Below are 15,500 nucleotides of genomic sequence, written 5' to 3'. Positions count from 1 at the left end.
GTAATAAGTAATAGTTTCTTAGTAGTTACTGTATTAATTCTTTGTCTAATTATTAACTTAGCAAAAAAAGTTGGGCATGACTTCTAAATTATCTTTGGTGTGCATTAATGATGATCCTAATCTTACCTTAACATGTAAATCAAAGTGGACTAAAGTCTTCTTCTTAACCGGCTGAGCCTAAAATCCAAACAAACACTAAGTGTGTCTGTGTGTCACAGAGCATCCACATAAAGCCACTCTTGCAGACATCTGCGTAATTTTCACCCAAACAAACACACTTGCACACACTGTTCAATGTGTCAGGTTTGCCTTTTTGGTATGTAAGGAATGCGTGTCGGTCAACCCTTTCTGCAGAGTTCACATCCCGTACGTGTCATTATAGAGAAAACCTACACGTTCACATGTGCACACAAGTCAGATAAACACATTAATCAGATTTTAACCATAACTGCATTAATATCTTCTTCAATTTTGGAAGCTGAGGTGAATCATTTACTCATATTAGCCAAGTGTAAACTGCAGACATACATCCAACCATTCTCTTGCTCCATATGTGACCAAAACTGGAATCTAAAACCAACCCACACTCTACTAATGCTGCTTCAGGAAGACAAAGAGATGAATCACCTCAGGAAAATCAAACCACAAACGGAGCTGTCTCTTCAGCTAAACAGAACACACACAGTCCTCCTTGGACTGGTCTGAACAGTCTCATACATGACCCTTTACTGGAAATCTAACATGCTTATATCAAAAGCATCTCTGACATAAACCTCGCTTTGAGATATGCAGTATAGAGGTGAAGACTACAGATGCCCATGGAGGATGAAGCTGATGATAATGTGCCAGATCTTCCCAATAACAGCCCTCTGCTGTGGATTTAAACTTAAAGGCTAAAGTCTTGAACAGAAGTGTGTTACCTTCCTCTTCTTCATCGGTAGTTTGGATGAACAGTGATGGTAATTCAGGTCCTGCTGCAATTTTTTGATGCTTAAGTTGCACATTAAAAGTTGTCTGGAAAAGACTGGTAAGTTTGAGATGACCTCCTTCAGCAGCTCTCCAGGCGACACATTCATTGCAGTTTTACTTGGACCCCAACTCTGGACCCTACCAGCTTTGTCAGTCTATGTTATAGACTGGAGGTTAACATCAGATTTGATAGGATTGAGCATCACAGTATAGTTTATGGATTCACAATCTCAGGAACAGCATCAGAAAATTTAGAGTGAGACACAGGGGGTGTAGCTCCACAGTCAAAACTGTCACTAACTCCTTTCTAACTTGTATGCTCTTATCTTTCCCTCACTTAATTGATTGTAACTGTTTGGGTGGAGGGCTGCACAGTGGAGTAGTGGTCAGCACTCTTGCTGTGAAGCAAGTAGGCCCTGGTTCAAACCCCATCTGGGACCTTCAAGTGTGGCGTTTATATGCACATGCAGGTTTTCTCCAGCTTCCTCCCACAGTATAAATACATGCTTTTGGGGTTCATTGACAATTCTAAAGTGCACTTAGGTGTGGATGTTTGTGTGTGTGGTTGTGTGACCCTGCAACAGACTGGCAAACTGCCCAGGCCGCCCAGCAGTCAATAGAATAGGCTCCAGCAACCCATTCAACGAGTTCCAGAGATGATTGGAGTCAACCACCAGGACAGTTAAAAGTGAAAAGGTTTGATCTGTTTTTGTCTTCTGCAGGATAACATAAAGGCAAGTCTGTAAAATTTGGAAACACAGGAAGGGTTTGTTTAATGACTTAAATAAATGTGCTCTTAAGCTCATCTCACTGTGGTGGTTTCTGCCTAAACAGCAATATTTCCTTACTATCATCATCAGCTAGCCTATAGGGACACTAAATCTCTTTGAACTGTGAACTAAATTTGACCATAATCAAGATATTTCATTGATCTACAGAATTAATTTTAAAAATGATCAGTGTGTCTACGTGTCTCAGTGTTTCCATAGATCTATTTGAAAACATTGGTCTCCTTTAAGTTACGTCTTTGCATATTTGAGTGCTGGTGAACTTACTGACACAGATGAGCTCTTTGTCAGTAAACTTCTTCACTTGGACAAAGCTGACACAAATGCAGAATAAACAACAAGGGAGAAGCTACAATGGGATTATGTTATTCTCCAATTTTTTATTATTATTTCTTTAAACGGAGAATGCCCATTTCCTAAATTTTCTTCAAAGGCTCTTGGAAAAATCTGCTCCACACATTAAGATGATGAGATTTCTTTTTAACGGGAATCTAAAGATGCACAAAGGCAACAAATAAAAAAAATCCACAAAAGTTTACATTCAGACAACTTAAAGTTTGATTTATTATTTCACGCCAACAAAAAGCACTCACCTGATGCATGAACTGACTTAAAGCTGAATTTAGTAACTCGTTCAAAGTAAATGTGGTAAGTCGTGACTGCAGAAGAAACATTCATTTTCTTTCACGTTAAGATATATTTTAAGAGGACACAAGAAAATAAAACGTAGTTCTCCTGCTGTGTGTCTTTTATGTTTTTTGATGTCTTTTATGTTGTTTGATGAGCTGTTTCTCATGATGCTCAAACACACAAACGCCTCCAAACAGCGTCCCTGAATGCTAAACGGTGCATGCATTTCTATTTTCTTCCCTTACATGCCAAATTTTTTTTCCCCCACTCACGAGTGATGCACTGCCGCTGCGCGCGTGCAGTGAAATGTGCGTCTCATTGGGGGAAACACGGCTTAGCGGGACAGTCACCGGGCCGCACGTGGCATCCATCTGCGGGATCACTATGAATGCCCACTTATCTGAGAGGAAGGGTGGGAGGGGGAGAGGGCATCTGGACCGACGCACGCGCACACATATACACGTGGCGCACTGCCATCTCTCATACACGTGCCTCGTCTGAGATGAGGATGAGTGCGGCTCACGTGAAAATGAATATTCCTCTGAAAGTTAACACATAAAAGTTCAATTGAGACTCACCTGCTTTACAGGGGTCCTTGTAGTCAATGGACTCTGCTCTTTCCTCTTCATAATAATCAAAGTCAGTCTCCTCGTAGTCAAAACAGCGAGAAATTGTCACTTTCCCCAAGAAAGTCAAGCCCGCCAGCACCAGCGTGATCCAGTGCATCTTAGCTGCAAGTGCCAAGGGCACTCGGTCCATCTGAGGGCTAAAACTGCACAAAAAAGGTGGCCTCTACGCTGTAACCTTTTCTGGATTATCTATCCTCTCTTCAAAAATGAGGAATAATGAGGCAGGAATTCCTCAGATCATCCTGAAGATTGACCGCCTTCTCCGTCTGTTCTGTGGACTGCGGTGGTTCACTCCGCCCGGCTCGTCATGGTGTGAGGGCACCCAGGTACCTGAGTCGGTCCCCGTGCGACTCAGTCTGCGAAGAGGCGCTCCGCTGTCCTGCGCAGTGGACGAAACCAGAAGAGAGACGGTCGGTATCAGGATTTGGAGCTCTGCGGGCACAAAGACGCACGACGGTGGCCCTGCTGCGCGCGCAAGAAATAGCCGTGTCGCATACTTTCAGACAGAACTGATGCCTCTTGCTGAGCCCCCCCCCCCCCCCCCCCCCCCCCCCCCCCCCCCCCCCCCCCGCTTACGCTCTCTCCTCCCCTCTCTTTCTCCTACAGTGTCCAGGAGCGGTGGTCTCTCCTTCTCTCTTGTCACCCAGAATACACAAATACCTGACCTCTACATTTCTTAAACACTAACTTAATTTGTTCTCTGTAATTACTTTTGCTGTTTTATATATGTTTATGTATGATTTTTTGTACTTTTAAAACGACCTCCCTTTGATCTCAGCGCATGCAGCGACCAGAGGAAGCGCACGGCGGTCATCACAGGTCACTCCTTTATTTGTATCGATGCGTAAATGACCAAATAACGGTGGCAATAAAAGTAACAGGGTGACAAGAAATCTGCTCAGTGCCTGTCATTTAGCTCTTTAAAGGTGAGTGTCAGGTATTTGACACCTGACCCATGAAAAGACTTTGGGGGTTAGAACCCTCTATTCTATCACAGTGCCGTGACAAAAGAGGGCCCTCTTCCATTACAGTCAACGGGTTCAAATCTTCACTTAAAGTAGATAGATAGATAGACAGACTGACAGATTTCTCTTGCCTCTCAGCACAACAAACAAACAAACAAACAGAAAAACAACCTGACACAGGAGCCGTTGTTGACCATCAGACTGTGAACACCTTGCCAAGGTAAATCCTCCTGAGTCTAGCTCACCCCGTGCGTCCCCGCAGGTGACCTGCTGTGTTTACCTGCCCCGGACGCCTGTATTTGCTGCGACATCACGACGCGACCCATCATGCTCCAAACGGGGGGCTTTCTTGAGGTTCTCGTTGAGCGTGGGAGTGGGTGAGGAGGGCGCGCTTTTAGGTGACTTTTTGTTTTCTTGCCGGCGGATCCGAATGAGCCCTTCCTCCCTCATTTATTACCGGGAGATTACCGGAGCGCAGTCTCCACGGCTCGGGACTAATCCTGCCCTTGGGGAGAGGTAACGGCGCGCTGACGTCACGCTATCAATCCAGCAGCAAGCTGTCCACTACTACTGCACGCGCCCGCAGCCGCGGACACAAATCCCCTGGAGACCACTCACACACGGGATGGGAGTTCATTCAGTTTAGGGCAACACACCCATGAACCTTGCTCCTTAAATGACCAATTGTGTACGTAAAATGTAATAAAGAATTATAAACAAGTGCGTAATGTTCTCACCTCAAATATTTGACTGAAGCCGTGTAATCATAGGACATGGTTTTAGGGTTCAAAGATTGGAAAAGTTGTTGCAATTCCATATTCAGGAGACACAGAAATGAGGCACATGTCCTCAGTTATTTTTACATTTTTCACTTCATTACTGAGTAGCTTTAAGAAGAAACATAGAATCCACATTTTGCTATGATGACTTTTAATTCCCTAATATCAATACATTTTTTTATGGATGATCAAATTAGTAAAATAACACCTAAAACACTCAGACATGTTAAGGGGGCATTTGAAACAGACAACACACTCACTGTTTCTACTGCAAAGCTGCATTGCTGTGATGTGGGATAAAATAACATTTATTAAATGAAAAATATACATTTTTTTCAGAATAGTAATAACACTAAAATTACTTTTCTGATTCCATGTTTTACAGGTTATTTGGTGGAGTTAGGGGAACCAAATTTGCAGGACGCAGGGTTTGCGGAGGGAACTTAAAGGTTTATTAAATTATCTTGGAAAAGGTGTTTAATGTCAAAACTAAATTAATAGTAAATGGCATGTACTTACATAACAATTTTCGATTTAAGGCTCAAAGAGCTTTACAGTTATAGTCCCATTCACCCAAGGCACATACACTGATTGAGGCTCTGCTGACTTGTGCCACGATCACACCGGGTCAAGAATCTGCTAAATGCAGGTTGTAGCACATGGTGTTCACACTAGACTGTTATTACCCGAAACTAGCACATTGACTTATTGGAAAAGGTTTCGAGCTAAATGTTAAAGCGTTGCAGATTTAGTGAATCTTGCAAGTGTTTTTCTTTCCCAGCTCTTGTCAATTTATATATGAAAGACTTGATGTCAAATAATTCTGGCCAGGCACAACCTGCATTTATTCACTTCTCCTCATGATCATGTTTCAAACGATTGGCACTGCAGTGAATTGTAAGGGACGCTACCCATATGTCATTGCCAGATCCCAGTCCTTGACTGGTCAAAGTTCAACTTATTTAAGTTTCAATGCAGGTTCATTGGCTTTGTGTTTTGTTCGTGGAGCCCAAAAAAAGAATTAAAAAACTTGCATAGTAAAGCACAAAGGCAAGAGTTTTGAATGCGGAAGCCCGAAACATATGTTTCTGCGCATTTACATAGACTTTTCATTGGAAGTGGCTGCTTGAATGCACAAAAAGAGCCAAGTTTGAACATGGCTCTGCACTGGTGCAAACCTACAGTATAGCCATCAGGGAAAAATGTGGGGTTCCGTGTCTTCTAGGATTATTGAAATTAATAAAAAAAAAAAGACAGTTGTGCAAAGGTTGACCTTAAATACATTGACTAAGACTACAAAGAAAGGGGACAGCTAAAAACGAACCCTGAAAACAAAACATGAACCAAAAACCTTTTACCACAAACAAACTAAACTAAAGGAAACTATCCTCAAGGTTATTTCTAGAAGGTTTTTTCCAGCTACTTTTGTTATTTTGTAAATTTATATTTGTATCATGACATCACTCCAAATGCAAAAGCTTGGCAATCAGCAGTTTCTCTTGGAATGAAGTGAAACTGGTAAAGGGCCTCTGTTGGAATTAGCATGTTAACACGTCCACACCTTTTAATTAGCATAACAGAAAGGCACAGCAGAAACCAAGTGTTATTAGCCTAATAAGTACTTGTTGATAAAACAAAGTTCCAGGCAAATTTACAAAGCTTAAGCCTATCTGAAACACTATAGTTTTGCACCAAATTTTAGCTAAGTTGCAAGTCCCAACTTAACTAAAACTTAAAAAAGTTATTGGCTGTCAGCAACAAAACCCACCCAAAATATCTATTGATTTTTTTTAAATCAATAGATATTAAAATACTCACAGAAAGACACTTTTTTGGAAGTCATTTACATCAATTTCTGTTTTATTTGAAAATGTTTTATTTTCCCATCTCATATCTATCACCTTTATCTTTATAACAAGCATGAATAACTACTTTAAACCTATTTATTTGATTTAATTTATGACTTTTGTGATCTAGCTTTCATTTTAATTGTCAATTTTTAGGTTATATAATTAAAAAATTAACTGCATCACAAGATATCAACAAATTACATGTTACATGTTATGTGAGAAACAAGCTAATCATTGTGTATAATAGACTCACACAACTTTATAAACGCCAAAATCGTTCATTTCAAGTTATTACGACCATTTTTTAATTGTAATTTTATACTTTAAGTTTCAATAACCTTTTGTTTGTGTGTAAAATACAATTCTATCTACAAATTGCGAAAAATTACAATGTAATAATGTGAAGCAAAGCATCAAGACAAATCCGATCATAGCAAAGATGGGACTGTAGCTCGTTTAGAATGATGTTGATTTAACAATAAACAGTCTTTAGTTTCACTTTTTCATTTTCAAGGGTGAACAAAGAATCGTGAGTCCATGAAAGATTCAAAAGTACACAATACAACCACAAACATGAACTTCAAAAAGAACTGTCAGACTCTGTTTCTCAGTAGACTTTGCTGCACAATAATTAGTTGCTTTTTAAATTTACCTTTAGCTGGAATTAAGTTTTTTAAAACAAATAGCTAAGCTTTTGGAAATTGTGTGTTAAAACATACACTCTGTGCACACGAGTGCAAATTTTGTGTGTGTTGATGGTCCATAAACTTCCTGCAGACCTATTTCTAATTAAGGTTGTGGAAAGTGGCTTTCTTCAACTACTTAAAGTATCTTTTCAAGGTTGCAACCCAGCCAATCTGCTCAGCAATTGCTTCCTTTCCTTAAAAAGGATCCAGTCATTGAAATAAGTGCTGTGTGCAGGTATTTGTGTCCCTATTTAAAGCATGTATTGATCAGCGTGTCTCCAAACTCTGAAAGTACCTCGCCAGCATTTTAACCCAGCACACTGTCCACCGCCACATTCCCGAAACCGCACTCGCTTGTTTCCAAATGCACACACAAATATCAAGAGAGAAACCCTTAAACTAAGTAGCAGCCCCTTGAGATTTTGCCAAGAGCTGAGCGCTGCAGCTGCTGCAGGAGCAATATTATTAACTTTGTTTTTTCCTCAAACACATTTCCATGTTAAATCTATGTGCAGTAGTCTGAACTCCACCAAAGTTAAAAAGCACTTCAAATTTAGGAGGAAAGCTTATCCAAGGGCATTGAGTTGAGTAAACCAATGAGTTACTCAATTTAAATGATTCTTTAAATCATTTAAAGACAAGTGTATTTGTTTCCTCACGTGTGTTTATGAAAAACCTCACCCAATTTCTTCAGAAAAACTTTTCTCCTTAACTTAAAGTAGACTAAAGTGTCTTATGTTACATATGTTATTTATTATTACTTGTCTTATTACAATGCTGTTCTCACAGCAGTTAGGATAATAACTAGATGGGGTGCCGTCTGTAAAGCTGTTCAAGCAGAGGCTGTACCGACAGGTCTCAAAAGTGTAGCAGTGCAGCGAGAAGCCTATTTACAAAAGAATAGCAGTTAAAATGGCTCATCAATGTTCTCGGTCAGCAGGTTGGACATGTCTGGAATCAGTATATAACCATGGCACAAGGACAGTACCTTAGGGGTTAAATGACTGTAAAGAGTTGCTAATTCGTTTTTACGTAAAGTTACATTTCTAAAAAAGGAAAGCAACAGGAATGCATATTTATACAATGCTAATTAATACCAGATTTAGATTTATTGTCTTGTCCATAGATTGCACTTTTTAAATGTGTTAACTGCCAAAGTCTGAGAAAGGTAAAGAGATTTTGAAGTGTGGTAGGAAAACAAACAGTAAGTTATTTAAGAGGAGCTGTTGAAAGTCCATGGTGGTATCTGCGTCAACTGCCTCTCCTTAGCCGCATAACAAATTTGCTGTTTGAGCATAAAAACTGGCATTATTGATGGCCAACAACCAGCTGACTGCATGGATTATTGACTACCTCACCAACAGACCACAGTATGTGAGGCTCCAAGACTGTGTGTCTGCCCAGGTGGCCTGCAGTTCGGGGGCTCCACAGGAGACACACTCTACTCATCTGACTTCCACTATGACTCAAACAGCTGCCATTTCTAGAAGTTCTCCGATGACACAGCCATCATTGGACGCAAGTCAGAGGGAAATGATCTGGAATATAAGAAGGTGATCAAGGACTTTGTGGACTGGTGTGAACTCAATCACCTTCACATCAATGCACCAAAACAAAGGAGTTGGTGGTCTACTTCCGCAAAAAGGCTTCTCAGTCTCCTCCAGTGGTCATTCAGGGACTGGACATTGAGAGGGTGGATGTGTACAAGTCCCTGGGTGTTCACATCAACAATAAACAGACAACACAAGGATCCTGCATAAGAAGAGTCAGAGTCGCCTCCACCTCCTGAGGAGACTGAGGTCCTTCGGTGTGTGTAGGTTGCCACTCAAGACCTTCTATGAAACTGTCGTTGCATCAGCAACTTTCTATGCTGTGGTCTGCTGGTGTGGAGGAATAAATGATTGGAACAAAAAGAAGCTGGACAAGCTGGTGAAGAGAGCTGGCTCTGTCCTGGGCTGTCCCCTGGACTCAGTGGACTCTGTAGGAGAGAGGAGGATGCTGACCAAGCTATCCGGCATCCGGAACAACCCCTCTCACCCTCTGTATGCAACGGTGAGGACCATGAGTAGCTCGTTCAGCCAAAGACTGCTGCACCCCTAGTGCAAAAAGGAAAGTTATGGAGGTCGTTCGTCCCAACAGCAGTCAGACTAAACAACAACACGGTCTACGACTGCTGAAACCGCTGCTGTTATTTAGAATTAGACATAAATCTAATTTTAAATCAAAGTTCAAATCAAACTAAAGATTATTTTATAATATTGTTTTATTGAAATCAATAACTTTCAGGTGGGGTTAGATAGATATAGATAGACAACTTTTGCTGAAGTTTGCTGAAGGACCCAGAGACTGGAGGCACACGGTTCCAAGGTTAGGGGTTTATTACCAAACAAATCAAGCTGCCAAGCAGGGAAACCAAAAAAAATAAATAAATGAAAAACAACTTTCAGGGTTAACAGGCAAACAGGAAAGCAGACAGTATGGACCAGCACCGGAGGAAGGCAGGGACAAAACATATATGCTGACAGACTGACGAGACACAGGTACAAAGGGTTAAAGGAGATTGGACAAGTGAAGTCAAACTCAAAACTAAGACATGCAGAAAGAAACCTTCAAAATAAAACAGGAAGCAGAAACTAAGGCATCCATGGAACATGTGTCCCACATCATGAACCTAAACATGTTACCATGACCTTTGCTTTTAGCTAAACATTGATCCTATTATTGATGAATATGTAGAAGAAAATCAGAAAAGTGAAGGTTCACTTTTAATTAATTTTAAACTTACTGGGCACTTTTTTTATACACAGCTGTCCAATTTCCTCATTTACCCAAATTTCTAATCAGCCAATCACATGGCAGCAACTCAATGCATTAAGGCATGTAGACAGAAGATGGGCAGGTGGGCTACAGCAGCAGAAGATCACACCTGGTGCCACTCGACAATAGAAGATAAAAAAAAACGTTGTCTGGTCTGATAAGTCTCCATTTCTCCTGCAACATTCAGATGGTGGGTCAGAATTTGGCATCAACATCCTGCCTTGTACCAGTGCTGCTGTAATGGTGTGGGGGATATTTGTTTGGCAAACTTTGGGCAAACTTTGGGCTCCTTAGTACCAATTGAGCATGGTTACAAAGCCACAGCCTAGCTGAGTATGGGATGTGGTGAAACGGGAGATTGGCATCATGGATGTGCAGCCGACATATCTGCAGCATCTGCATGATGCTGTCATGTCAATATGGACCAAACTCTCCGAGGAATGTTTCCAGAACCTTGTTGAATATATGCCACCAAGGATTAAAGTGGTCCTGAAAGGAACAGGGGGTCCATCCCGGTACCAGCAAGGGGCATAAATAATAAATAATAAATAAAATAAAATAAATAATAAAGAGGCCCATGAGTGTATATTTGCCAAACATATTTACACCCACTCATATGTCTAAGATTGACTTCATCTTAAATGCTTTTGTATATGAAAGTCCTGGACTGGTGGTAATAGCCTATTTTTTGTGCTTTTTGTCTTCCTGGTCAGTGGTCAATTTAGGTACTATCACCTTATGGAAATTATGCAGTCATCAAAGTTTCCTTTTATGCTAAATGTTTGCCTCTATTTAAGAAAAGTAACTCTGGATCATCCTGAAATGGAAAAGTCTCACATAACATGTATCAGTGGAGCAATGCAAAACCCTTTAGAGCGTGGGTGCAGTAGGACGTCATTGATGAATAGTGCTCAACACTGCTTTTGTACATTAAAATGATTTAATGCAGCTAATGCAAACTTTCCAAATGATTTGACTTGACCTTAAGAAGTCACATTAAGCTTTGTTAAATCTTTGAGAAGGGTTAAAAACGGGATTCCGCATGAAAGACTGCTAATTGAAACATTAGTGTATTTTTCTGTTGTTTTGCTATTTGATTGCTTAAAAATTAGCAAGTTACAGCCTCACTGCAAACAGACTGTTTCCAAATGAACCAAATGGCAAAGTTTTTTTTGTGCGCAGAATTAACCCTTGAGAACAATTGAACCCTTTATTTTGGTTAGAATTTTGTTATTCTAATCTTTTCATTGATTAGCAAATAAGTCAAAAATAATGTTAAGCCAGCAGATTAAAAAAAACAACCTAAGTGCAGGGAGAAAGGGAGATTGAAGTCAAGAAAGATAAGTTTGTGATGAAAAAACATGTTTCTCTCAAGTCTGCTGACTATGATAGTGTCTTAAGTGTTTCATGAACTTCCCCTAGATGGAGCAAATATGTGGCCCAAGAAATCCATCACCTGCCTCAGGAAGACAGTCTGCTGACACCATGCAGGGCACAACAGAAGGTGATAACACTTCAATTTTGTTCAGTATAGTTGGAAAAATGTCAACGTGGTCTGATTTCCTTTAAGTCTGAGGCACATACATTTCTTTAAAAGTGTTGGGAGGAACACAATGCGGTTTGAAAATAGCCGGGGGTGGTATATTATTTTAATGGTATCACTAAATATTGGCACAAGTGAGAAAAAATGAGTGACTTCAACTTTGAGGGTCAGGTTTATTGTTAGTGAGAGTCGTTATCACTTGCGTACAAGGCAAAAGCCATCAACATACCATTCACACATTAAAGCTGTGTGAAGCCGTCTCTCCTTCGGTAAACAGAGAGAGCGGAGGGAAGACAAGACACAGAGAGGAAATCCTCTGTTGAAATGCCAAGCCGTGAGTGCCATTCTTTCCTTGCAGTTCTTATTTCCTCTTCTGTGCACCTCTCACGACTCTGATTCTGCACCTTCATCTCTCTTTCACTGCCTCTGATGTGTTCGTGCATGTGGGCGTGATTGTGTAGGTGTGCACGTGCCAGTTTGTGGCTCGCATTCATGATAATGGCCACAAAGGAAGAGTGGTAACACAGAATGCTTTTATGTTGGTGCCAGCAGAATTTGCCATCATGGGAGAAGAAGAATGAAAGCAGGATGCATGTTTCTCGTTAAAAGATGGCAAGTGGGAGAGCAGCAGCATGGAGGGCAACTACAAAGATTTTGCACGGACCGTAGTGCCACTGAATCTAATATATACCCCAAATAAATATGGTGTATTTGTGGTCTGATATTACAAACCTTTCATGTCTCTGCCCCTTCAAATTCTATTAGTAGGCCTATCTCTAGTAGCAACATCAAGTGTAAGTCCTAGAATTCAAATATTTAAAAAAATATGCAGTTTGGTTTCCAAAGTTCGGAATAATGTCAGAATAGTTGTGCTTTCAGATCAATTTTAACTTATCAGCACTTATAACAAAAAGTAAGCTTTATTATCCTCCACCACCGTATCGAGGTGGGGGGTGTTTGAGAACTTGGGTGATTGTAGGTGCTATTCTATTTGGACTAAATGCCCCTGGCAGAGTCTCCCCAAAGCAGACAGGTCTTAGGTCACATGCCAGAGTAAGAGCAGTTCAAATGCCCCTCATGGAACAGCAACAATACCCAGACTGACATAAGATTATGTGGGATCACCCTCCCATTGGCCCACCATCTGTAGGAAGGACCACAAGGAGATGTTGCTGTGAGTTTGGGGCAATACTCATGAGTGGGTACCTCAACAGAGTCAGCTGTGGCAGAAAGACCATTGGTGCCAACTCCACTGGGCGATGTAAAGAAAAACATACCTGTTTCAAAAGATAGTGGGATTTTAGAAGCTGCTGAACGCATGTGTCAAGGCAAAGTTATGACCTTTATAGAAGTAAAAACAAAGGTTCAGGACCCAACCAATTATATCACCGAGTAAAGTTTTTCATTTGTCCTTGAAGAAAATTCTCATCATATATTGATGCTTTTAGGGCACCTTTACCTTTGATTTAAACACAGTTTTTGTATAGCTACTGAAATTCTTTCTTTTTAATTTGCCCCAAGGTGGTATATTTGTAATTATTTTATCAATAGTTTGTACTGCTGATGAGAAAGTTAGTTTGCGCATGAAGTTGGCCAGACCTTTTCTCTGTATAGCTGCTAACCCATGCATGAAAATTACATCCCATGCTCCCTGAACTCCTCTTTCACATTTGAGCATGATGAATCCTTCGGTTGTCATTCTATAATCTGCATTTTGCCATCAGGGGAGAAAAAACTATTGATGGAAGAGCTTGCTTGTAAACTTTTTTCACGTGACCTAGTTTTTTCCTGCATTTTTTAGGTGCGGGGTACAAAATAGATGACAGACTGATGTTCACTTCAATCATACTTATGAAAAAGACTACTCAAGCCACTCACAACGTAAAGTGTATAGGTTCACACCACGCATGTGATGTGTGTTCAAGAATGCGGGTTCTTGAATGCACCATGTACCCTATGATCTTCACAGTGGACAAGCAGGGAGGGGCTTTGTCCTCTTCCATTTCCCACTGTTTACTAGCGCTCGTCCTCCACCTACAGTTGGAAGAGTCTTGGTGTGAAATGTCGAAGAGGTGCATATCTGGCAAATCTTGCTCCAGGCTTTTTCTTTCACAGCTCTATTCCGATATATGAAAGACTTGGTGTCATAAAATTGGGTTGGGTACAAACCGCAATTATTAATTGGTTTAACTTTCAATGTGTGTTCAATGGGCATGCACTTTTTACTTAGAAAATGGTCGTAGCAACTTGCACAGTGAGCGTTTAGAACGCCAAGCTCAGAACACGCATTTACAGGCATTTACATAGACTTTTCATTGAAAGTGCTTGTTTGAACATGCGTTGCCAAGGGCAGTGTAAATGTTGCTTTAGTGTTTGGCCCTGCGATGGACTGACCAACTGTTCATGGTGTACTCTATCTTAGGCCTCATGTGGATAAGTTAACCTCCAGCAACCCCTATGACCCAACACAGGACTAACCAGGAATAGAAGATGGATGGGTGAATTTGAAAGAAATAATTTGCAATGTTCTTCCTGTATCTTTAGGGTTTTGAGCAGTTTTAGATTTTATAAAGACTAAATCCAAAAATATTCACTAACTTTTTTACTGATGCAAAAAGACGGAGGGAATGTTGCTGAGTTGAGGGATTCTTGTGAATTGAAAAGTGGCAGACAAAGATGGAGAATAACTTCTGAGGAGACCAAATCTTCCCATTCGCATTTTCGTGGACAAAGCAGAGAAAGCTGAAAATGCGTGAGAGTGAGAACAGCATCCCCTTGCTGACATAGCACTTCAAAAGGAATTTGGCATTGTGTGACTGTGTGCATGTGCGAGTGTTGGCTTACACAATGGGTGTTGTGGGGACATAGGCCTTTTAAATTAAAATGCAGGTACTCATAGCCGTCTGTTAACAAACACACAGTTTTGGGTGAAAATCCGGTTTTGCCTGATGTTAGATAATTTGAAAGCTAGTTTAAAGCTCAACCTCTACAAAAGTAATGTGTATATATGTCAATGTAATCTCTTCATTAACTAATAAAACACAACAGTGTTTACTTTGGCTTCTGCTCCTTGCAGATGTGCTTCCTCATGGAGAAGCGATCTATGTGTGTGCACACGTGTGTGTTTATATGTGTGCAAGGGTGTGTGTCAGTGGATGAGAAAAAGACATGCACAAAACTTCTCCAAAAAAAGTGTAAATTGTGATTTTTTTTTTCATTTCTTCCCCCAAACTCATCAAAAAAGTTTTATCTAATTACTTATTTCAACATGTGTTAAAAAAACAAGGAAAAAGGTAACTAAATATTTTGAATTTGGGAACAAAAAAAATCTGAAAAACCATATGACAATATAAAACTTAAAAAGATGAGTGATAAACCTCAAACCTATATTTTATAGCTGTTTAAAAGCATTGTATATCTATTTAAAATCCCAATACTCCAACAGGGACATAATATATTTTAGTGTCTGTTTGATCCAAAAGAGAATACTAAGTATTAGTAGTAAGACAAAATTTAAATTATTCCTGTGGCAGATACTGTACTTTATAGTACGACGACACTAGCTAGTGAACATTTTCTGGATGATGGAGACGTCTCTAGTCACCATTACTTGACAACTTCAATCAAAAGAGACGAAAACTTTGCTTTAATTTATCATTCAAATATTTATATTTTATCTGACAAATAAAGAAATTTAAGAGAGGAAAGCATGATGTTAGATTTTTAACAACATTTGATATGTAGATATTTTACGTGCATGTTAAAATCCCTGTTTTAAACACTTTGTTTCTCTCATCTGAGATTCAGCCCAAAGTCAAAATCACAGCAGAAAATGTCACTTTGG

At 40.2% G+C, this 15,500-nt stretch overlaps 1 protein-coding gene across 4 annotated transcripts in view; it reads right to left on the bottom strand.

Annotated features, from left to right (window-relative positions):
* Window positions 1-4,539, bottom strand: part of tll1 (tolloid like 1) — a 54,336-nt gene extending 49,797 nt beyond the window's left edge. The window contains exons 1-2 of one of the 4 annotated variants that reach the window (XM_023957939.1): window positions 4,153-4,539; window positions 2,966-3,395 (exon numbers count right to left, since the gene is read on the bottom strand). In XM_023957939.1, the coding sequence (XP_023813707.1) occupies window positions 2,966-3,146 (181 nt within the window). In that variant the 5' untranslated portion in view covers window positions 3,147-3,395; window positions 4,153-4,539. Of the gene's footprint in view, window positions 1-2,965; window positions 3,543-4,152 lie in introns of those variants that run through there. The other 3 variants (XM_023957942.1, XM_023957947.1, XM_023957935.1) reach the window with 3 other exon arrangements.
* Window positions 4,540-15,500: the final 10,961 nt, after the last annotated feature.

This window comes from Oryzias latipes, chromosome 1 (assembly GCF_002234675.1).
Source record: "Oryzias latipes chromosome 1, ASM223467v1".
NCBI lineage: Eukaryota > Metazoa > Chordata > Actinopteri > Beloniformes > Adrianichthyidae > Oryzias > Oryzias latipes.
Note: the sequence above shows the minus strand (reverse complement) of the source record. Positions and strands in the feature narration are given on the sequence as shown.